Source organism: Sceloporus undulatus, chromosome 4 (genome assembly GCF_019175285.1).
Source record: "Sceloporus undulatus isolate JIND9_A2432 ecotype Alabama chromosome 4, SceUnd_v1.1, whole genome shotgun sequence".
NCBI lineage: Eukaryota > Metazoa > Chordata > Lepidosauria > Squamata > Phrynosomatidae > Sceloporus > Sceloporus undulatus.
Genome location: NC_056525.1, coordinates 135,240,034 through 135,264,417, shown reverse-complemented (window position 1 = coordinate 135,264,417; position 24,384 = coordinate 135,240,034). Strand labels below are relative to the sequence as shown.

General features: G+C 42.8%; 2 protein-coding genes across 2 annotated transcripts in view; one reads left to right on the top strand and one right to left on the bottom strand.

The window, feature by feature from the left end:
• The first annotated feature begins 1,748 nt into the window (after window positions 1–1,748).
• Window positions 1,749–4,181, top strand: LOC121929053 (protocadherin beta-16-like). The gene has a single exon (XM_042464373.1). The coding sequence runs from the start codon at window positions 1,749–1,751 to the stop codon at window positions 4,179–4,181; it is 2,433 nt and encodes an 810-aa protein (XP_042320307.1).
• Window positions 4,182–8,864: 4,683 nt separating this feature from the next.
• The window catches only part of LOC121929052 (protocadherin beta-16-like), a 23,143-nt gene continuing 7,623 nt past the window's right edge, over window positions 8,865–24,384 (bottom strand). The window contains exon 4 of the mRNA XM_042464372.1: window positions 8,865–9,412. Coding sequence (XP_042320306.1) covers window positions 8,865–9,412 — 548 coding nt within the window. The remainder of the gene's footprint in view (window positions 9,413–24,384) is intronic.

Below are 24,384 nucleotides of genomic sequence, written 5' to 3'. Positions count from 1 at the left end.
AGGGATACGAAATACCCAGGTTACGAAATTTTCGGGATACGAAAAAATCCCATAGGAAAACATTGTTCCGGGTTACGAATGTTTTTTCGGGTTACGAAAAAAACTTTTGGTGCTTTTTTCGGCTTTTTCGCACGGAATCGCGGCTTTTCCCCATTAGCGCCTATGGCAATTCGGCTTACGAAGGCTTTTCGGGTTACGAACGGTGCCACGGAACGAATTAATTTCGTAACCCGAGGCACCACTGTAATTCAACTATAAGGCAGAAGTGGATGAAATCACAATATTCTCTACCAGAGTCCAGTAGGAAATTGGTCACATACCAAAATGGGACATATTGGTAACTATAGATGACTGGAATGTAAAAATAGGAAACAGAGCAGTATCAAACACTGGAAAGGAATTTTCCCTAGCATCAAGAAATGAACCACAAAGGTAATCAATTGAATTTTGTGAAGTCAACAGTTTGTTCATTGCAAACACATTCTTCAGAACACCATACAGGTATCTGCATACATGGACATCATCTGATGTCTAATACAAAAATCAGATAGACCACAAAATTGGAAGTGGAAGATGGAGAAACGCCGTTCTCTCTTCAAAAACAAGACAAAGAGCAGATTACACCACAGACCATGAACTACTATTTTCAATTGTTAGAGTAAATAAAAAAGAAGAAGCTTGGTTCTGCCATTAGTCAAAATGGAGACTGCAATAAAGAAATCAGAAGAAGAGTAGGATATGGAATGTATATTTGTAGGAACTAATCAAGATCCTCGAGTATACAGATATATCATTGAATACCAAAGTCAAGATTGTCCTTACCATTGTGTTTCCAATATCTGTGTATAGTTGTGAATTCTAGACAGTTAAGGAAGAAAGAGAATAAATGCATTTGAAATATGGTGCTGGAGGAGAGTTCAGCAGACACCTGGACAATGGGTCCAAGAGTAAATCAAGGCCACACTGACAAAACTGAGGCTTTTGTACAATAACCATATCATGAGAAGACATAACTCATTAGAAAAGACAATGGTGCTTGTCAAGGTAGAAGGCAGTAGAAAAGGAAGGAGCCCTCATTACATGTGGATATACTAAGTCTGCAAGACCTGAGCAGGTCTGTTGAAGATAAGATGATTTGGAGGTATAACATTCATGCGTTCACCATAAGTCAAAGTTGACATGATGGCAGTTAATGAGTAGCAAGCAGGACCACACCACTACTAGCACACAGCTATCAGTGTGCTCATATTCCAGTGTATGCACACACTTAATGTCTGCTAACAACAAACACTGTTAAAAATATTAAATCTCTTTCTTACATAATTATATTATATAATAGTATGACATTTATTTATGGAGATCTTCCTCTCCAGCATTAAAAGAATATCATTGGTCTTTCCTTATAGATTCTGTGATCTTTCAAGAGAGAGAGGTTGCAAAAATACGTGTTTATTGTGCTTTAATGAGCAATATATGAAAAAGATATCAATGAAGGGTTTTTCTGCACATAGCCACATGATGGCACCATAGGAACACATTTTGCTGTGTGAATATAATTTCCAGGAAGCTCTGAGCAGAACTGTTTCTCACGAAAGATGGTCTATGATGAAGGGATAACATTCAAAGCAGCCAGACAATCAGCACTGAAGAACACAACATTTTTCTCCATCAGTAGAGATTATTGTTGGGCTACAAGTCATAACTTTTATAGGTGGGCCAGAAAGTGAAGAGAATCAGATTTCTGAACCATGGAAGACTGCTTCAGGAGCAAACAAGGTCTGTGTTTTTTACTCTTCCTTTGTGTGACTGATGTACTGTGTGTCTCAATTCATTATTCTGTGCCTGAAGAAAAGAAAAGTGGATCTCTGGTGGCTAATGTTTTGAAAGATTTGAAATTGGGGATTGGGGAGCTCTCTGCTCGCAGAGCCCAGCTAGTATCCAAAAGCTCCAAGCAGTATTTCCATCTTGATCCCCACTCAGGGGATGTGCTCATAAATGAGAAAATAGACCGAGAGGCTCTGTGTGGCCAAAGTGAGCTTTGCTTATTACAGAGTGAAATTGTACTCCAAAACCCCTTAGAGCTGTATACTATTGAAGTGAAGGTGGAAGATGTAAATGACAATGCTCCCAGATTTTCTCAGAATGGTTTTCAGCTGGAAATTCCTGAGAATGTTTCCCCAAATACAAGATTCCCCTTAGAATCTGCCGAAGATGTGGACTTGGGAGAAAACAGTATCCAAAACTACACCCTGAGTCCCAATGAGTATTTCAGGCTTGAAACAGAAAGCAGTGATGGAAGAAAATCCATTGATCTTATTTTGGAGAAATCTCTAGACAGGGAAAAACAACCACATTTGGAGCTGGCACTTATGGCTTTGGATGGAGGTGTTCCTCAGAGAAATGGTACTATTAAAATAAATATTAATATCTTAGATATCAATGACAATCCCCCGCAGTTTGCTCAGTCAGAATACAAAGTAAGGTTAAAGGAAAATAGTCCTCGGGATACTCTTGTCACCAAAGTGGAAGCCAGAGATTTGGATTTTGGTTCAAATGCTCAGATCACATACGCCTTCCATCGAGTGCCGAAAAAATTACCTAATTTGTTTCATTTGAACAAAATGACTGGAGAAATCACTGTTATGGGAGAAATTGATTTTGAAAAACAAACCAGTTATGACATGAGCATCAAAGCAACTGATGGAGGGGGCCTTTCTGGACACTGCAATGTTCTGGTAGAGGTTGAGGATGTGAATGACAATGCCCCAGAAGTTTCAGTCATATCCCTTACTGATATAATCCAAGAGGATTCTCCCCTGAACACAGTGGTTGCTCTCTTTAGTGTTACAGATCGTGACTCTGGGGATAATGGCAAAACTATGTGCTCTGTAGATATGAACCTTCCCTTTGCATTAAGAAGCACCAAGAATAACTACTACCAGCTTATGATCCAGAGCCCTCTGGACAGAGAGAGAGTCCCTGAATATAATGTCACCATCACAGCCACAGATCAAGGGTCTCCTAGGCTCACCTCAACAAGAATGATCCATGTTCAGATATCAGATGTCAATGACAACACCCCAGTGTTTGAAAAGACTTTATTTGAAATGCGGTTACAAGAAAATAATATTCCAGGACTACTAATTGGCTCAGTCCATGCTGTTGACCTTGACATGGAACAGAATGGCAAAGTGAGTTATTCGCTTTTACCTGGAGAGCTTGGTGGTAGCCCTGCAGCCTCTTACATCTCCATCAACTCTGAAACTGGAAACATGTATGCCCTCCGATCTCTGGACTATGAGCAAATAAAAGATTTTAAAGTCACAGTGAGGGCTAAAGATGGTGGTACTCCTCCTCAGAGCTCTGACGTTGTTGTGCGAGTTGTGATCACAGATGAAAATGACAATGCTCCCTTCTTCCTCTATCCCCTTCAGAATAGCACATCGCCCTGCAATGAGCTCCTTCCCAAGATGGCTGAGGCTGGATATCTGGTCACCAAAGTGGTGGCTGTGGATCGAGATTCTGGTCAGAACTCTTGGCTTTCCTATGAACTTCTGAAGGCCACAGACCCAGGCCTTTTCAGCATAGGAGCCCAGAATGGAGAGGTGAAAACCAGGAGACCACTGACTGAGCGAGACACAAGCAAACAAAGGCTTATTATTGCAGTAAAAGACAATGGTGCCCCTCCTCAGACCAGCACTGCAACACTCAATATACTTCCAGTGGATGGCTTTTCTGACCCTTATCTGAAGGTGGTGGATGTGCGTCCACAGGAGCATGAAGATGAGGGCACCTTGACCATGTATTTGGTGATTTGTCTGGCATCCGTCTCTTCTGTGTTTCTGCTTTGCATTATTTCTTTTGCTGTTATCAAATCCTGCAAGAAAGACCCTGGAGGCATGTTTATTGCTGCCCCTCCTCACTTTCCCCCTTCCAGGCCTGATATCCCAGAGAACTGTACCGATTCTCAGAGTGGATCACTTTCCAGGAATTATCAGTATGATGTTTGCTTAACTGGTGGATCCTTAAGCAGTGAGTTCAGATTTCTTCGGCCTCTCATTCCTGTTTTTTCTGTGGCGGATCCAAATATCCCTGTTATTCAGAAGACTTCATCTGGTTCCCACGACCTTCCTCATTGCTTGGAAGATAATATGTCAAAGGAACAGGTGAGAGACCATTAAAAATTATCCCATGTGCTAGATAACCAGGCCATTGTACGTCTTTTGCTTGGTTATCTGTCACAGTAAATATACAATAGATACAGTGGGCCCTTGGCATCAGCTAGCATTTGTTTCTACTACCTCCAGTTTATACCAGAATCCATGGATGTAGTTATATAGAGTCCCTTTTTTAAAATGGCAAAATTAAGGTTTGCTGTTTCAAATTTATTTACTTATTTTTGGTGGGAATATTTTCATGCTATTCGTGGTGGAATCTGTGAATGCAGAATCCGTGGATAGAGGTGGCTGACTGTATTTGTTTCTTCTCTGTATTTATACTTACACATTACTCCACTAAATGAGGGAGGAAATTGAATTGGATAAAGCACAACTAATCGTTTTTTCTTATTTTTTTTCCTTTGGTGATATTGTATGTATGGTGAGTTATTCTTTTTCATCCATCCATATTGCAGGGAAATTAAAGCTGGTCAAAATATTGGAAAGACTGTTTTTCCTTAGTTTCCCAAACAGATCTGACATTTATTTCCTCAAAATTTTCTCAGTGACTTTGTTAATATATAGTGGCACAAGAGAGGCTTGCAGTTTTCAAATGGTCTGTTCATGTGGTATTCAAATGCATATGAACAGGTTACTCACCTGTAACGGTATTTCTTTGAGTGGTCATCTGCGAATACACACAAATGGGTTATTCTGCGCCTGCACAGGAATGCTCAGAAACTTCTAGAATCTCTGGGCAAAAGTTAGTTTGCAACTTTTTGCAACTTTTTGGCGGTAGCTCCACTCACCCCATATATAGCCCCTAACAGTCCTGCTCTTCTCCAGTTCCAAATGAGCCATGCAAGGTGCAACAGTAAGGCTAGCAAATGAGCAGGATACTGAGGGGAAGTTTTCAAATACCTACCTGTTCCTAGATCATTTCAGGGTATAATCAAGGAACTATAGAATCAAAACTGGCTGACAAGGAAGCATTTGTTTGGTAAAGTAGCATCGGGCTGAGCATCAGTGCAAATACAAATACACTATAAACAGTCAATGTAAACCAGAAAGCAGCACTGCCCTTCCAAACGCTGCATCTTGTCTGGCTCTGGTGTTCAGCCTGTAATGCTTGATGAAAGTCAATGGCTGGGACCAGACAGCAGCTCTGCAAACATCCTCCAAAGAGATCCCATTAAAAAAGGCGGAGGATACAGCTACCACCTGAGTTGCATAGGCCTGAACCCGAACTGGAAGAGTTTCACCTCTGACAGTTCATAGCAAAGGTGGATGGTGTTCGCCATCCATTTCGAGAACCTCTGCGCAGTCACAGGTAGTCCCTTTTTGGCTTTCGAGTAGTACACAAACAGCTGCTCGGAGTGCCTTGAACCAGAGGCTCTGTCCAGGTAGAAGGCCAATGCCCTCCAAATGTCCAAAGCATGGAGCTGGTGCTTGTTGGTGGTTGGGTTCAGGGCCAGGGTCGGCAACACAATGTCCTGGTTCATGTGAAAGGCGACACCACCTTAGGCAGGAAGGTGATATCGGTATGGAGGACTACTTTGTCTCTGTGAAAACGGAGATAAGGCTGGTCCACCTGCAAGGCACACAGTTCACTCGCCCAGCGAGGAGAGGTGATGGCCACAAGGAAAGCTGTTTTCCAGGTCAGCAATCTCAAGTCTATGGTGGCCATGGGTTCAAAGGGCTTGGATGCCAAGCAGGAAAGCACAAGGCCCAAACTTCATGCCGGTGTCGGTACCGTAGGTGGAGGATGAAGATTGTTGAATCCCCTGAGAAACCTTTTTACCAGGGGGTCTTTAAAGAGAGAAGGCCTACTCTTGAAATGGTACCGGGAGCAGATGGCCAAGAGGTAGCATTTGATAGAAGTCAAGCAGAGTCTTGCGTCTGCTAGGGATATCAGGAATTCCAAGATCCTCGGGACCGACACTTGGGATGGAGAGATGTTCCTATCGTGCAGAAAGGCAAGAAACTTGTCCCATTTGTACTGGTAAGACTTCTGTGTTGAAGGCTTCTGGGATGCCAACAGAGCATGTTTAATGTTGCTTGGTAAAGATGTCAAAGCGAGATCCTCCATGCTATCAATGGGAGGCTCTCCATGTTGGGATGGAGAACAAGACCATTGTGCAAGGACAGAAGGTCAGGACGGAACTCCAGCCAGAGGTAAGACCCCTGGGAGAGGTGCAGCAGAGGGGCGAACCAGGACTGCCTCGGCCATCACAGGGTGATCAGAATTGTGTTGAAGTGGTCTGATGTCATCTTTGCCACAACTTTCATGATGAGAGGAAAGGGAGGGAAGACATATATCAGTCCCTCTGTCCACTTGAGCTGGAAAGCATCTCCCAAGGGACCCGGAGCATGGGCCCAGGAGCAAAACCTTAGACAGTGTGTGTTGAGAGGTGAGGCAGACAGGTTGATCTTTGGCTGTCCTCACAGTCGGAAAAGAAGGGCGACCGCATCCGGATGGAGATGCCATTCATGGCACGGATTAGAAGATCTGCAGGTATGCCATGGAAGTCTTGGAATCGAGGATTGTTCCAGTGAATCTGACCTGCTTGGAGGGGTTCAGATTTGATTTGTCCAGGTTGACCTTGAGACCAAGGGAGACCAAGAGGGAAAAAGCAAAGTGTACGTTCTGAAGCAATGTCTCTCGGGATGGAGCCGTGAAGATCCAGTCGTCCAAGTAGGGAAAGACTGTGATTCTCTGTTTGTGGAAGTAGCAGACAACCGGTGCCATGCATTGTGAAGACTCTCGGAGCCGTGGAGAGGCCGAACGGCAGAACTTCTCGGTCTCAATGGCGAAGTATTGGAACTTCTCGGTCTCAATGGCGAAGGTGAGGAACCTGCGATGGTTTTTGTGAGACTTGAGTATTCTGAACCAATCATCCACAACAGCTATTGTAAAACAAAAATTTATTGTAGAGAAGGTAGAAATACACTGGATCACGTTTTTGCTGAATCTGAAGAACTCCAAAGAGAAACCCCACCTTAAAACCCCAGCCCCCACTCTTTTTTCCTGTTCAACCCAGATCGTTCCCCCCAACTCACCCCCCCTTCGCCACAGAGGAGGGGATTCTACATCAAAGCAGTCCTAACGAAAGCGCCATTTGATTCATAATCTCTTCTGCCTTGAGAGATCTATGGATACCAGAATAGAGGGTATCTGTTAAACATCACTCTGTCATGGCTTGCTGATCTGTGTATCCAAGAATGACTATTCACAGCAAGCAGTAGCGTCATGGGGGGGGGATTTGCAGACCACACCAGGTGGCACATCATCTCATTCTCTAAATGGTACAGAGAAACAATTCACAGTTACATAGGACATAACCAAGCCTGTAATTGCAAGTGGGCATGGGAGGCCTACCGATTGCAGAATCTTGCAGGCAAATGCCACTTGGGCCTATCTAAATTTTTATTTCTATAATAGAATTCCAAACTGCTGATGTACAGATGGCCTCTATAGAACCAGAGGCAAAATAAACCCTTGATACAGCCACTAAACTCACAGAATAACCCCAAACATGCTCTCACTTTGGCTTATGAGCAGTGGTAAATACATCCATCTATACATCTTGTTGCCATCGACTCTCTGCCTTACCCTCTTGAAGGATTGTGTTTAGAGTTTATATATTTGTATGATTGTATTATTGGATTTTATCTATTTTTTATGAGATGGTTTGTAATGGTTTTAATAGTCTGTAAACCGCTTTGATCTATGGAAAAGCGGTATACAAATAAATTTATTATTATTATTATTATTATTATTATTATTAAACTGCCTGACTGGCGTGAATTGATTGCTGCTCTCAGCTGAAAGTTCCTGATACGTGATCATCCTGAGCATAGCCCATGGTGGCAGCAACTCTTTCCCAGAATGCCTTTCCCTGAGAGTGTTAGATACAGGTGATGCTGACATAAGATCCATCATGTCTATCTATCTATATATCTATCTACCTATGTATCTATATAACTATATATATGTGAGAGTTTAACCCACTGGACTTCCCTTCTGCAACCTCCCTCCAATCCTTGTCCACCCCAGCATACCACCCATTCATGACCGTCCATTAAAGCATATGAATAGTCAACTAATATCCCATTGCATAATCCCCAAAGCATACGATTATGTGTCTAGAAGCTATCCCTGCTTATCTCACTACTTATACAATCCTCATGGCAGAATCCTCACTGAATCACTGAATGAAGGAGGATTCTGACAGTTTTCTTGGATCATAATATGAAAGTAGGCATCTTTCAAATCCAGAGTCACGAACCAGGAGTCTTTCTGTAAGAGTGGCAAAATGGAGGCAAGGGTTACCATTCTAAAAGGTGATAAACAATAAAGGTGTTTAATTGACGTAAGTCCAAAATTGGTCTAAGACCAGAGTCCCTTTTGGGGACGGTGAAATATTTGGGAAAACAGCAGTATCGAGTCTGAGATGAGTCTACAGGTTTGATGGCGCCTTTTTCAAGAGTGTGCACACTTCGTCGAGAAGGGTGTCCGAGCGTACAGTGGAAAGAACAGCTCTGGTGGCCAGGAGCTCTTTGAACTCGAGGGCATAACCCCTATGAACCATGTCTAAGACCCAAGAGTCGAAAATGATAGAAGCCCAGGTGTCAAAGAATAGCCTTTAACTTATCATTGAAGATGGTGACGGAGTGCACAGGAACACTTCAATATCTTTTTTTGCCTCAAGTGTCCTTCTTCTTATAGCCTTGTTGGTATCTAGGCTGAGAAGGTTGTCGTCGATCAGAGGAGACAGAAGGAGACTGAGAAGTATGACGCTGAGGAGGTCTGTCCTGAGCCTGGTATTGACACTCCTGTTGTTGGTATGGACGATGTTGGTTTGGAGGGTACCAAGGACATTGGGACCCATATCTCTGACGTGGTGACCGTGTTGAGGATGAGGACCTGCCATGCTTCTTTGGTGCTGTTTTCATTCTGTAGTGGAAATTAAACCTTTCATCAGTCTCTTGGCTGAATAACCCAGAGTTGTCGAAGGGCATATCCTCTATGGTCGATCTGGCCTGTGAAGTGAGCTCTGAGGAGCAAAGCCAAGTGTGGCGTCTGAGGGCAATGGATCCCAACAAAATCTTGGAGGCACAATCAGTGGAGTCTCTAGCTGAGATTATCTGCTGTCCTCCAACCAAGTGAGCTTCGTTGCGAAGGGCAGTAATGAGCCTCTTCTTGTCAACAGGGAGCTCGCTGATGGTCGCAGCACAGCCATGGCTTCTTTGCTCTATGGGGTTGAGCACATCCTCATCAGTCTGGGAGATTCGGAGCTCTGGTCAAGCTTGCCAATCTGCAGATTGTCGTCCTTCAAAGACAGATGGCTCGATAGAAGCACTTTCGGTTCCATGGGGATCGGAACGGAGGCCAAAACCGCAGTTGGAGTCAGAGTGGCAGTGGGCCTCAAGTCTGGTGAGGGCGCCGAGACAGTGCTGGAAGGGCCCTTACGGCGGAATTTTGCCACAGGGGAGGCAGTCTAGCCCATCTAGGGTTCAGTGAGAGAGGACTTGGAGGATTTTTGTTTGTCCCCATGTATCCTCTTGGAGGGCTTTGCAGTGTCTCCAGTTAGATCCTTCCCTGATCTTAGGGATTTTTCTTTGGGGACCACCCAAAGTGGATGGCCTCATGGCAGGCTCTACGAAAGGAGCCGAGGTAGAGGCTGAAGAGGGTTGAAAGGCTTTTTCATAAAGGGAAACTTTCAACTTCTGGTTTCGATTCTTCAAGGCCTGAGTGGTCATGGCCTTACAGTGAGGGCAATCCTTAGGGATATGTGTCTCTCCCAAGCAAAGGACACATTTATCATGTCCGTCCGAAATTGGGATCTTAACTCTGCATTTGGCACATCTTTTGAAGGAGGCCATGGTAGAGGGTAGTCAAAAATACCGTAGTCAAGCAGTAGATTGATAACAAGGTCCGTAGGACAGTCTGTGAGAGTGTTCAAGAACAATTCCGTTGGTCAGAAGTCCAGAGATTTCAACAAGAAAGGCTGATAGCAAGGTAAACCAAGCTAGCGAAGTTCCTCGAGCTGCTAAGTGCGACGGAATGAAGGAACTGGAGAAGAGCGGAACATTTAGGGGCTATATATGGCGTGGGTGGAGCTACCGCCAAAAAGTTCCAAAAGGTTGCAAACTAACTTTTGCCCAGAGATTCTAGAAGTTTCTGAGCATTCCTGTGCAGGCGCAGAATAATCCATTTGTGTGATTCGCAGAGACCACGAAGAAGAAATATATCTATTTGGACTGCCTTCCTCTGTCTTCTTCCCTCTCCATCTCTCTCCTTGCCCTTTTGTTGTCCTTCTTTCTTCCCAAGTTCAGCTGCTTTCTTCAGTAACAAATGAGTCCTCAGTTCTGAGTCCTGTAGGAGGTTTTTCCTCAGCTTTTACTTCCTTCATCATTCATCTGTCATTTTTAATTTATGCCTTCTCTTTTTGCTGTACCTCTTCTTCTCCATCTGCCATTTTCTCAGGTCCTTTCTGAGATGTCCATTAGATCCAGCCTTCATCTACAGTATTTTGATCTCATGTTCCTTAGATTCCCAGTCCCAAATGTTTTCCCGAATGAAGTGCTCAAAATGTTGTGCAGTAATTACAACTGTTGCATGCACAACTTAGTGCTGTGTGCTAAATTCATAAAGTGGGATATACATGTTCATGTATAAGGTTCATGTAGCTGTAGGAATTGGGTTTCCCAGATATGTGCAAAGAAACTTTATTTTTAATGCAGATATATTGAACAAGGGTTCCTGTTTCTGTAAGTAAATTCCAATTCTATATCCATGTACAACTACTATCATCACAGAACCATCACTTCCCCCAACCAGTGTATGCCAACAGTACTTTATTCATAACTATCTAATATGTCACCTGGAAGATTGGGGAGAATCCTGTGTAGTTTGAAAGTCCACCTGCAGGGCTTGTGTCATGCCCCAATATGGCTCCACACCTGCAAAGGCCCATGCTGCAACTGGGAGCTGACAACAGGTGAACCCTGGGCCTACTCTTCACCATTGCCACCTGGTTCTTCACCTACCCTTTTCTTCAAGTTCCAAGTGAGAAACAAGTTAATGGCAGTGCTAATAAGAAAGAAGTGAAAGACTTGTTTTCTAACTGGCTTTTAGGTTGGGATGATAGAGAAGAAAACATCTCCATCACAGTGACTTGGGAGATTCTCCCAGAGCATCTCAATGAGGCTGATTAACATTTAAATCTCTCATATCAATGAGATATGAAACCTCTTTTTATGATGTGCAGTAATTGGAGGAAATCATAGATCTGCAGATGTCTTACTTAAAAATGACAGACAAAGCCAGGATGTCATTTGCGGTGCAGTTACAGTACCAAACTAATTATCTTCTGAAAGGAAAATAGTAATCTATTTTTTTCTTGTTAAGTTTATTATGCTCTGAAATCCATGCAATTGAAATATAGAAGACTAGAGGTTCTTTCCTCATGCAGCCGCATGGTGGCAATACATACAAACATTGATATTGGGAATTTGGTTTGTGAGTAGCTCTCAAGATCTCTGATGGAAGTGTGTCAAATAGAAAGACATCCAGATGTCTTTTGTGACGGAGAGATACAATTCACTGGAAGCAAGCAATAAGCTCTTCAGAATATAAAAAAAATCATCTCCCGCTCCCCCCCCTTTACAATAATCACTCTGCATAAAGAGAAGACATTTTATTTTGGGCAAGAAACTGAAAGAAGAGAAGGAGTTTCTCAGACATTTCTCAGACATGGAAGTTGCATCTGGAGAAACAAGGTCGGTATCTTTTACTTTCTCTCTGTGACTGAAATATTGTGTGGCCTCAGTTCCATTACTCTGTGCCTGAAAAAAGAAAAGTGGTCCCTGGTAGCTATGTGCTGAAAGATTTGAAACTGGAAGTTGGGGAGCTCACTGCTCGCAGAGCCCAGCTTATTTCCAAGAGCTCTAAGCAGTATTTCCACCTTGAATGTTCAGTCTGGAAAGCTGCTCTAAGTGACCAAATAGATCGGGAAATTTTGTGTGGACAGACTGAACCTTGCTTATACATGCTGAATTGTGTACAGACCCCCTGAAAATCTACAGTATTGAAGTGAAGATAGAGGATGTAAATGACAAGGCTCCTAGATTCTCTAAAAAGAGTTTCAGTTGGAAAATCCCCTGAGAGATGTCCTCGAAAGACAAGATTCCCCTTGGAATCTCGCCCAGGATAAAGACATGGGAGAAACAACATTCCAAAACTACACCCTCACTCCCAATGAGACATTTTCATTTGGGTGTGAAAGCAAAAGGTGGAGCAAGTATGTGGATCTCAGTTCGGAGAAACCCCTAGATAGGGAAGGGAGCAACACTTTGAATTGATGCTATGGCTGTGGATGGAGGAGTACACAGAGAACAGGAACAGTCCAAATAAATATTAATATCTTAGATACAAGTGAAAATGCTCCTCAGTTCCACACAGGACTGAATACAAAGGTGAGATTAAAGGAGAATAGACTTCGCATACTCTAGTCTCCAATGTGGAAGCAGAGATTGGATTTAGGATCAAACGCCCAGATAAACCTATTCCTTTGTCGAGTGCCTGAAACCATATCTAAGTTGTTTCTTTGAATGAAATGAATGGAGAAATCACTATTTTAGGAGAAATTGATTATGAAGTCAAAACCAGTTATGACATAGCATCAAAGCCGGATGAAGGGGGACTATCTGGTCACTGCAATGTTCTGGTAGAGATTGAGGACATGAATGACAATGCCCCTGAAGTCTCAGTCATATCTCTTTAACATCCTTTTGCCAGAGGATTCCCCCCTGAAACACTTGTTACGCTCTTCAGTGTCAAGACCAAGACTCTGGAGAAAAATGGCAAAATTGTCTGCTCTTTGAGGTAAACCTTCCCTTTGTATTAAAAGCCACTGTGAATAGCTACTACACCAGATTGTGATCCAAGTCCTCTGGACAGAGAGAAGATTGCTACTAGAATATCACCATCACAGGCCACAGACCGAGTTCTCCTAGGCTCACCTCAACACAAACTATTCATAGTACAGGTCTCTGATTCAAGGACAGCCCCCAGTATTTGAGAAATCTGCATTTCAAATGCATAACAAGAAAATAATATTCCAGGACGACTAATTGGCTCAGTTCATGCTGCTGACTGGACATGTGAACAGAATGAAACTGACCTATTCCGCTTTTGCCTGAAAGGTTGATTGGCCCTGCAGCCTCTTACATCTCCATCAACCTGAAACTGGAAACATATACGCACTCAGATCTCTGGACTATGACAAATAAAAGATTTCAAAGTCAGGGTGAGGCTACAGATGGTGGCTTCCTCCTCTGAGCTCTGATGTTGTTGTTCGAGTTGTGGTCAGAGATGAAAATGCAATGCTCCCTCTCCTCTCTATCCCCTCAGACAGCACATTCTCCTGTAATGACTGCTTCCCAAGTTGGCTGAGGCTGGGTATTTGGTCACCAAAGTGGGGGCTGTGGATCGAGATTCTGGTCAGAACTCTTTGGCTTTCTCTATGAACTTCTGAAGGCCACAGACCGGCCTTTTTCAGCATAGGACCCAGAATGGAGAGGTGAAAACCAGAGACCACTGACGAACGAGACCAGCAAACAGAGGCGTATTATGGCGGTAAAGACAATGGTGTGCCCTCCTCAGACCAGCACTGCAACACTCAATATACTTCCAGTGGATGGCTTTTTTGATCCTTATCTGAAGGTGGTGGATGTGCTCAACAGGAGCATGAAGAGGAGGGCACCTTGACATGTATTTGGTGATTTGCCTGGCGTCGTGTCTGTTCTGTGTTTCTTGCTTTGCATTATTTCTTTTGTTGTTACAAATCCTGCAAGAAAAGACCCTGGGGCACTTTTATTGCTGCCCCTCCTCACTTTCCTCCTTCCAGGCCGACAATCCAGAGAACTGTGCCTATCTCAGAGTGGTTCACTTTCCAGGAATATCAGTATGATGTTGTGCTTAATGGTGGATCTTTAAGCAGTGAGTTCAGATTTCTTCGGCCTCTTATTCCTGTTTTTTTCTTTGGTGACCCAAGCAATGACTGTGAACCCTGATGCCCTCGTCTGGTTCCCAAAACATTCTTGGGGTTTTGAAGACAGTACATCCAGGACACGTGAGAGAGGGGATTACTTTAAAAAAAAAATCGCTCAATATGCCCAGGTACCCTTTTAATGAAAGTCCATTTTTCCTTGATCTCAGTCATTTTATTTTATCAATGTATATACTCATGTATAAATCTAGACGGTCAAAAAATCAACCAAAATAAACCAGGGTCGACTTATCCATGGGTCAATGACAGACTGTATTTTAACTCCCTTTTTTCTATGTCAGAGTTTTTGGTAGCAAGAAGCTTAGTTTCCACCCCAGGAAAACACTAAAAAGAACAATCAACCATGCTTTCTAACTCTTTCTGCCACTGGTCCTGGCCTTTTCGAAAGTCAGGATGGGAAAATAGGAACAATGGCAGACTTTTGTTTCTTTTTTTCTTTTTGGCGCTTTTTCTCAAAGGAGCACAATAGGGAACAGGCTTTAAAGGAGCTGAGAAAACATTTGTATATGTTTGTCAAGCTTTCCTGGGGAAAATCAACAGAGTTACCGCATTAAAAGTTTCAGGGCTGTAATCACTGCTAATGTAGTCACCATTTTCTGTCTCTTCCTCTGCCTTTCATGCTTTTGACATGTGTGTGTTTTACTTACCCCCGGTGCCAGATTCCTCACCAGTTTACCATAGTTCCCTCCTCATATCCTTCAGTCTTATGGTGACACAATCTGATTGCAGATGGTGTAAGTTCTTTGGCATTATTTTGCTTCACTTCGCCTTTTACATCCACTGTTATATGCTCCTAAGTTTTAATCCTTGAGTTTCCATGGGTCTAAACCAGAATCCATAATTTGACCCCAAACCTGCCCTCGACTTTCACACAAGGTTGACTTGGTAGTTGGTATATGCATGTGTTTATTATTTGTCTATTATATATATAGATATATATACTAGAGAAACTGTTGTAGTATTTTAATTGCCGTCTTTTCTCTCTTCTCATGTTTTCTTTGTTCTTCTTCTATTTAGTTTAACAAGAGCTGATGGCCATCTGTTGGGTATGCTTTGACTGAGAGTTCCTGCATGGCAGGGGTTGGATTGGATGGTCCAGTGGTCTTTCCCAACTCTATGATTATTTCTTTGATTCTAGTTGGCTCTCTCTGTAAAGGGACACCTCCTAGGACGGATTTCAATTCCCATCACTGCCTTCAATTGCTCATCCAGTTTTTTAAAAATTGTTTTTCCTCTTTCTTCATGAGCTGACACTTACACATTTTCTTCCAGCTTTTTTCATGAGTCTAGGAATCTTTCTTTAGCCTCTCTTGTTTCAACTCCTTTCACTTTGTTTTGCTGCCTCAAAACCTTTTCCTAACATAAAGCTTCATGCATTGCATCACATTTGCCACACACGTTGTTGCATATAGTAAATAACGATTTTTTGTATCTGTACCAGTTGAGTAACCCATAACTGCACACCTGCAGATACAACTGCTTATAGAAAACATTTGACTGAAGTTCTCAAAACATATGCATATGCATTGTTTGAAATGCAGAAATGTTATGCCTTGGAATGTATGACATTAAAATATCCATGATTCTGATTCATAGTTATCAGCTTCAAAGGCATTTTTTCTTATCAGTGGCACGGATACTGATCTAATATCAATTTACATTACTTGTTACACTTGGGGATAAATCTGGGATTGCCATTTTATTAATGTGTAACAAATGATTATTAAAGTGGCAAATTAATTCTTAATTTTGAGTATTCTAAGGAGGATGTTAAACAAAATGATTTTAAGTAATGACAATAGTTTTTTCAGTGGTTTTTCAAGCTTTAAATATTTTGTGCTGGTTTTCAAGAGTGTTTTTTTATATTGCATTGTGATTTCTGTTTCTGAAAAAAATAGTGAATTAATATTCGTGAGGGTTTCCTCTATCCTCTATACCCAAACACTTTCACATGACAGCATGTGTTTCCAATCCTTTCACACTGCTGAGGGCTGTGTAGATGGGGGTATATATGGAGAGGGGAAGGGCACTAGTATCGACCCCCATTATCACTTCCATTGCCCTCATGGTGTGCAAGGAGAGGATCTGAAAGAATTTTCACTCTCCGTGAAGGCTCCACATGAGTTGGACTAAGGTTGTGATATGTGTCTGCCTCCCCCCCGCCCCCCCATCGCATGTGCCTTTTGTCGGAATGTCATTTTTCTTTCATCCTTGTTTGATACTGGTTTGTGAAGCTTCATATTTTCTTTCCACACTGAAATTCATTTAACATGTCCATGTATTGTTTTAATTAGTGAATTTGTTTTTGTGAAATATTCTTGTAAAGGGGAAAAAAACAGGGACGTTTTGCTGGGGAGGGGATTTCAGAAAAATTGAAAGAAAGAAAGGTAATATTAGCAACCTGAAAATAACCTTATTATTTTAGGACATAACATACATACATGTATAACTAGATATTACCAGTATCTGAAATTACCAGGTCTGCTATATTAAAAGTACAGTTTATTTAGAAACTGTGAAGTCAAAAGCTTTAACTGCTGGTGTCTATAGGTTTCCTGTGTGGGTTTTCTGTCTATGTGGATATGTTCTGGAAGAATTTTTCATGATGTTTCGCCTGCATCTGTTGGTTGCCATCTTCAAGGTGGTGGCATGGAACGTGTGGGGGTATATATATATATAATGTTGACCTTTGGTTGGGAGAAAGTGATTTACATGTTTAAGCTGTGTGTTGGCTTGTTGTTGAAAGGGAAGGCCTCGGGGTGGGAGGATATCTGTTGAGGATGTGTGTCTATTTAATTAGCAATCCATTTTTCGAAAAGAGGCAGTAGAGGAACACATTATAACCAACCTCGGCATAGAATCTATTTGAAACGCTGAAATTCTGGACCATGCCAACACTATCAGGTCAGAAGTGGCAGGGAGACCATTGAATCCAAAAAACCAAGGACAACATCAACAGGAAGATGAAACCTGAAGTAAACCAAGTTTGGCTACCAGTCCTGAAGAATAGCGGAACTCCTGAACCAGAGCTGAGAATGCTGGACTGTCCCCCGTCCAGATAGCAGAATAGAATAATGGTTCAGTTAGAACACTCGAATGCATCTCATCTAGCTTTTCCCCCGTGTGGCATTCTGCACATGCCTAAGGATCGTGCATGAAGTTTCTTGAAGAGCAGTTCATGAGATTCTTACTGACACATTGGCCTTTTCAATTCAATCACAGAGGTGGGCCTTTGAAATAAAGCTGAATGGTTTAAAGCAGAACCGGTGGTTGCTGCTGAGAATCCTGTCCTACTTCCAAGCTTTCCTTTGAGTGTTACTGAGATTACAGTCCTTCCGATATTAATGTATAACTACATTTTTAAAGGAACTCTTTAGATGTTTTAGCTGTCCAGAAAGATAAACTGTAACCATCATTTTGGGAAAAATTGAAGTTCCATTCTACAAGAAAGAGCTGTATATACAACTGGGACTTTTTCTCAATCACAACACCTCACATTTCCCGACATAGGCGGGTTAGACGGCAGGGAGGACGTCTTGGAGGTGTATTCTGCTGAATAGGAGCCTCCAACGGCCCGCCCCGGGGCTGCGTTCAGGGGTTGGAGCTTCCACACGGGGGGCAGTGAAGACGCCTCACCTGGGTCCGTTTCGGACCCCCGTAGCTTCAATACCGCCGCCATCGGAGGACGCCGCAAAAAGAGAGGCAGCTTCACACAGGCGGCCCAAACCGTGGCTTTTTTTTCTTTTGCGCTGGCGGATGCGCAGCTCGCGCTACAACAGCGCTAAGCAGCGGTGCAGAAAGCCTATGGGCACATTTAAAGTGCCCAAGCCCCTTTAAAACTTTTCCCCTCACTCAGCCCAAAACAAAGGTGGTCTCCCTGCCAGCTGGTGATCAGCTGGTGTTGGCATCATCCTTGTCCGCTTGCACTTTGCCAGTCTCAGCAGCAATCATAGATGCCCCTCTCCTTTGGTCCCCGCGCTCCTGCTGAATCTGCAATGCGCAGCCACAGCTGTCTCCACTGCCACCGCTGGTCCCCCCCTGCCACCCCCATCACCTCCCTTGTACATATAGTCAATATTTCAGTTTTTAGCTTTTTTATTGTTAGGTGAAAATGCACGAAATGTGTGTAGGGGTGCACTTTAAAGTCCAAACTTTCCAAGCAGCGCATGGGTACATGTTGCTCTAGGTTAGGGTTAGGGTTTAGGGTTTAGGGTACGAGTTCTTAAAATGTCTGCAGCTGTGCTGCAGCTTCCACACCTGCATGGCAGCAGACGCTGCAATTAAAGCCTGACGTAACTGCGCATGTTCCAAGACCCAACGCATTTAGGCGACGCAGCAGACACGGAGCTTTTAAATGGGCAACTTAAATTAGCGGCGTAGCAATTCTGGTGTACCGGTGGCAGCAGCTCTCATGGCTTCTTCCCACTTCTCGATATGTGTCAGCATTCAGGTAGGACTGCTCCAGTTTCTGCAAATGTTTGGCTGGGACATATAGCTATCAGTCAGCCGTCTCAGTATGAGACCAAGACGTCCCCGGCCTTTTTTGTTGGGTGGGCTGGTGGATGGTTGGCCATCCTGCCTGGGGGCAAAGGGGAGCCGCCGACACAGCTGTGCCAGGAGCAGCCGAACTGTGCCCAGTTCCCAGGTGAAAATGCGTAGGAGTGTGTAGGGGACACTTTAAATTCAACTTTCCTTATCACTTTCTACAACCAAACATCCGCCGGCAAAACTTACAACTTCCTGCGATTCTTAGCAACGCATGCGCACAAGTGGCTCTAGGGTTAGGGTTACGAGGCGTTAAAATGCGCCGAGGCTTGCCGCAGCTTTCCACAGCTCATTGGCAGCGGACGCTGCAATTAAAGCCCTGACTGCAAACACACCATGTCCTGGACCCCGACCCATTAGGCGACGCAGCTGACACGGAGCTTTTAAACGGCACTTATATTTGCGGCGTAGCAATTCTGACGTATCGGTGCAGCAGCTTACAACGAGGTGCGCAGGTACGCCGCAAATCAAAAAGAAGCGGAAAAAAGCAGCACCTTTTTTAATGCCGCTTCTTCCCCACGTGTGGGCGTGCGGGGGCGTGTTCATGACGGCATTCAGGTAAGGGCCGTCTGAAGCTCTATCTTCATGACGTCATGAATCGCCCCTTTTTTGGCCCGTCTGTAAACAACCCGCCATAGTACACTAGATAATTTTTTATCAACAACATGAACCCACAGCTAATAATGAGGTCAGAGTACGACTTTTACTGATAAAATTGTGAAAGTATACATTATAAAATATGATCAACTTGTGGCTGTTTATTACAGTCCCCCCTCCTTCTATGTGTGTTACTGTGTAGCAGTTGTGTCAAAGGGTCAATCTCTTTATGTGCTTGGGACCTATTCAATAATACAAATAAGACTTAGCTAGGATGTATATCAATATCAGCAAGGGAAGTAGGGTCACCAGCATGTTTAATAAGCGGGTATAAAGGAAGATGTTACAGATAAATGTGCATAAATGAAATTCTGCCCATCTGATGTGAGCTCAAAAGAGTATAACATGTAAAAGGAAAAGTAGTGATGCAAAGCGTATTGGAAACAGTGATAAAAATATTTTAAATACATTATTAGATAAAAGAAATATTTGGAGAATGTGGATAACATAAAATTAAAGAACCTTTGAAGTAAAGTAAGAAAACTGCGAGTGAATTTATTATTTTTCATCTGTTCCCCAGAGTTAGATATGGGGAGATACCATACCTAAACTAATCTTCTAGGAGGGAAAGAGGGATTGAGGCCATGTAGTGACAAGAGAGAAATTTAGGACGTTCATTGACAAATTCCAAGCAAATAGATCACTGGTTTTTATGGTGTCACCCAAGAATTTTTAAAGAACTTGGAAAACTAAACTATGTATCTTCTATGTAACATGCAGTTTTTATATTGGGCTACTCTAGTATCACCATCGTGGCTAGGCAGGAACCTGTGCTCCCTGGGGTCACTATTGTGCCATGCTGTACCCACACTGGCCTTGTTGTATCTGGGTATGGGTTTCTGTTGTGAGGTGGAGTCAGGGGATGAGGGAAAAGGTGATGAAAATCTTTAGCTCCGATTGATTCGGCAAATTAGTCACTTGCCTTCCCCCTGCCATTCAGCCAGCCCTGAAATCTCTCCTCTGTCCCCTCCCCCCACTCTGAACCATCTTGGCAACTGCCATGAGAACTTTCTTCTCCCATTCCAAACTCATGCTTCAACTTCAAGCTGGGGAATCTCTGGGATGGTCTCTCAACAGCCATGATGATCTCAGTACTCTCCTGAGTCAACTCCTGGGGGAAAAAGTAGTTTTACAAGATTAAAAACTGCTGAACAGGAACCAGAGAGAAGAACTAAATGGCCACTTTTTTCAGTGAAGTTCTCTAAGGGATCTATATTGCAACGGAGGCTTTTTTAATTTAATCATAGTTGTCCAAAGTTCAGTAATAAGGGGTGGCCAGGTGTTCGAAAGATGTTTAAATTATTCACCATGGTGAGTACATAGTTTATGAAGTGATCTGGAAGAGTCTCACCAAGCGGGGAGACTGGCAGTAAAGGTGGCAAATTGGATTCGTGTAAGGTAGTGTCAATTATTTACACTTTATTCCATCAACAATGGGATTTGAATGGCCAGTGACTGACCAAGAAAGGGATCTTGGAGTTGTGGCAGAGAGCTAACTGAAAATGTGACCCAATGTTTCAGCTGGCTGTAAAATAGCAATTCCATGTTTACGTAATTAGAAACGGAATGAAAACAATCTTGCTATGTTGTCTGACATTATACAATCCATAAGCAAACACATCTGGATTTCACAGTTCTTTTCCAACAAACATGAAATGGATACTCTAGAGATAAAAAATATGCAGGAAAAGGCAATCAAAATGATCAAGGGAGTAGAGCACTTGCCTTATGAGGATAGGTTTATAACATTTTGGTGTGTTCAGCTAGGGGGGAAAGGCAAATAAAGGGACAGATGATGAGATATTATAAGCAGATAGGCATAAAAACATCTCCCTCATAATGCTAGATCTTTTGGGATTCTCCATTGAATTAAATGGGAGATGAGGACAGAGTCAAAGGAAGTACTTGTTTCCATAGTTTAGATTCCCATAGAATCTGTTGAAACAACCTGGACAAAGATACAGTCTTAACACATGCTTTTGTAAATAGGTTCACTTGTTTCAAAAAGGAGTACTTGGCTGAATGGATTTACAAGAATAACAACACAGATAACACCTGTAACCACAAAGACAAACACATATAAGAGAAGGACACTGGGGACCGCAACTCTATCATTTTAAAAGGAAGTGTAATACGGGTAAAAAAGGGGCAGTGTCAAGACAAGGATGAAGAGATGTTTCTGAGATCAAAGGATAGCCTTGGAATATTGGCAGGAAACGGCCTTGGTCACAGTGCCACTTGGATACTTAAGGAGGATTGGAGGAATTCATGAAGGAAGAGGCCATCAAATGCTGCTAGTCGGAGGCTTATATGTCAACTCTGGTATCAGCAGCAGCTCTCTGTCAGGGAGTGTGAGAGACGGTGGCAGTTGGATTTGCATTCGTAGTGGGCTTTCCATGGTCATTCATTGATACTGTTTAAACAGTAGTTGGCCTAGATAATCCTTATAGTCTATTCAACATGGATTTTTATGTCCTTATTTCCATGTGACCATATAGCGATACGGATAAAAGTTCCCAACTGGTGAGCTCAGAGGTTCTTGTCGGCATCCAGGTGTGTGTTTTTTTTTGGAGGAAATGAGTCTGTGTCCTTTCGTTTCTTTCTCTGTTCAGAACAGCATCTCCCCAAATGATCTTGTTCCCGGGGAACAAGGGCTGGCTACTTAGACATTGTTGGTGGGCTATGATGTCCTAAACTCTTGTTTTTTGTATCAGCGGTTGAAGGCCGCAAAACCATTGTTCACTGTGGTGCCCAAAAGAAGAGATGTGAAAATCATGAGGCCAGTAATAAATAGAATGCCATGAAACAAAGTCGTTGTGGTTAAATATAATGGGCTTCATCCCACTCCATCTTTCCCATATTACTTGTTTTTCCAGAGGACAGACCCTCATATGGCCATCTGTTGCAGTGCTTAGATTGTGAATTCCTGCATGGCAGAGGGGTTGGACTGAATGGCCCGTTGTTTCTCTATGAGCTTTTATCACACTAGTGAGATCCTGCAGGAAAACAGGATTTAAACGAGAGTTTAAATTAAATTCGAATTTAAACAGAATCCGCCACAAATTCAGGAAGTTTATCACAACAAAGTGCTGCTGAAAGTGACTGCTCCAGCCTGGTTGCTCCCGTTCAGCATAGGACTGTGGCAACCAGACCCATGGTCCTGAGGCAGTCTTGAATGGGCTGCCCACAAGGAGTGCGTTTTTTGCTCTCCGTTTGGCCGTTGGCCATGGCACAACTTCGAGCTCAATTTGGGAGCAAGTGTCATCTATCCACCATGCCCCCAGATCAGCCTGAAGCTTTTGGTCCATTTGTCTCTGGGCCACAGTTGGCTGCAGCAATCTAGAAATACCTATATCCTTCACTACTTTAGAGCAGTGTACAAGTTTTAGTGTACAGTATTATCTAAAAACGACTTACAGTTGAGAACTCAAGAGGAAACAAGAGACATGTTCATGAAATTCTTTTATTATTTTGCACTGTAGAGAATTAATACTACATGCCCTCTCTCCCTCCAAAACCAGTAAGTAAAAAAAAAATAAAAAAATGGAAAATTGCTTTTGATCTTTGTACATTGCTACCTCTTTTACTGTCTTGGCACTTACCTGTCATAAGTGTGTGTCAGAGGTAATTTAATTTTATATATATTTTAAAATATTTGCTTTCCTTTCTGGGCTTCAAGCTCAGCAAGCATGGAAGCAGCATCTAATGATTGGAAGCAAGGCCTGGATTGTTTGGGCTGAACCTGCCTGAAACTCTGAGTTCGTAAATGTATAATATTTCCACAATTTTCCAGACAATTTCCATTACGCCAAACCAATCTGTTGCATAATGGCTAAAAGCCTTTCAGAGTAAGTGGTACTACACTCTGAGTGTCTATTTCAGGACAAATATACAGTCAGGGTGGTTGTAGCCACATTCAGCCACATGGTGGCAATACAGGAAAAGACATAAATGAAAAATAAGAATTTTCTGTGTGAAGAAATCCACAGGGCGTTTCTCAGCAGAACTGAAACAGATGTCGAGATTTGGTCTGTAAGGAAGAAGAACTGCAGAACAAATTCAGTTCTTCACAAGTAGAAAATCTGACAAAAGCTTATAACTGGGCCAGAAACTGAGGACTGAGTTCTGAAACATGAAACTGCTTCAGGAAGAAAGCAGGTCTTGGTATATTTCCTGGTGTTGTGTTGTGACGGAGGTTTTTGTGTGTTTCCATGCATTATTCGGTGCCCGAAGAGAAGAGAAGTGGGTCCTTGGTGGCAAATGTGCTGAAGGATCTGAAACTGGGGAATAGGGGAGCTCTCGCTCGCAGGGCCCAGCTTGTTCCAAAAGCTCTAAGGAATTTTTTTCCACCTTGAATGTCACTGGGGAAGCTCCTCATAAATGAGAAAATAGAACAGAGAGGTTTGGTGTGGACAGACTGAGCCTTGCTTTTATCTCTCTCTCTCAAATTGTGCGTCAAGACCCTCTCAAAATCTATAGTAGTGAATGAAGGTAGAGGATGTAATGAACAATGCGTCCCAAATTTTTCTACAAATGATTTTCATCGGAAATTCCTGAGAATGTTTCCCATCAACACAAGATGCCCTTTGGAATCTGCCCAAGATGAAGATCTTGGAGAAACAGCATCCAGAACTAAACCCGAGTCCAATGAGTATTTTGATTTGGGTATAGAAAGCAAGAATGATGTACATCCATTCTAAAATAAGCCCTAGACAGGGAAAGGAGCCTCAGTTTGGGCTGACACTGATAGCTGTGGATGGAGGTGTACCACAGAGACAGGAACTTTCATATAAATATCACTGTCTAGATAGACATCAATGATAATTCCCCTCAGTTTGCTCAATCTGGATACAAAGTGAAGTTAAAGGAAAATTGTCCTCAGAATACTCTGGTCTCCAAAGGTGGAAGCCAAAGATTTGGATTTGGGTCAAATGCAGACATCACCCACT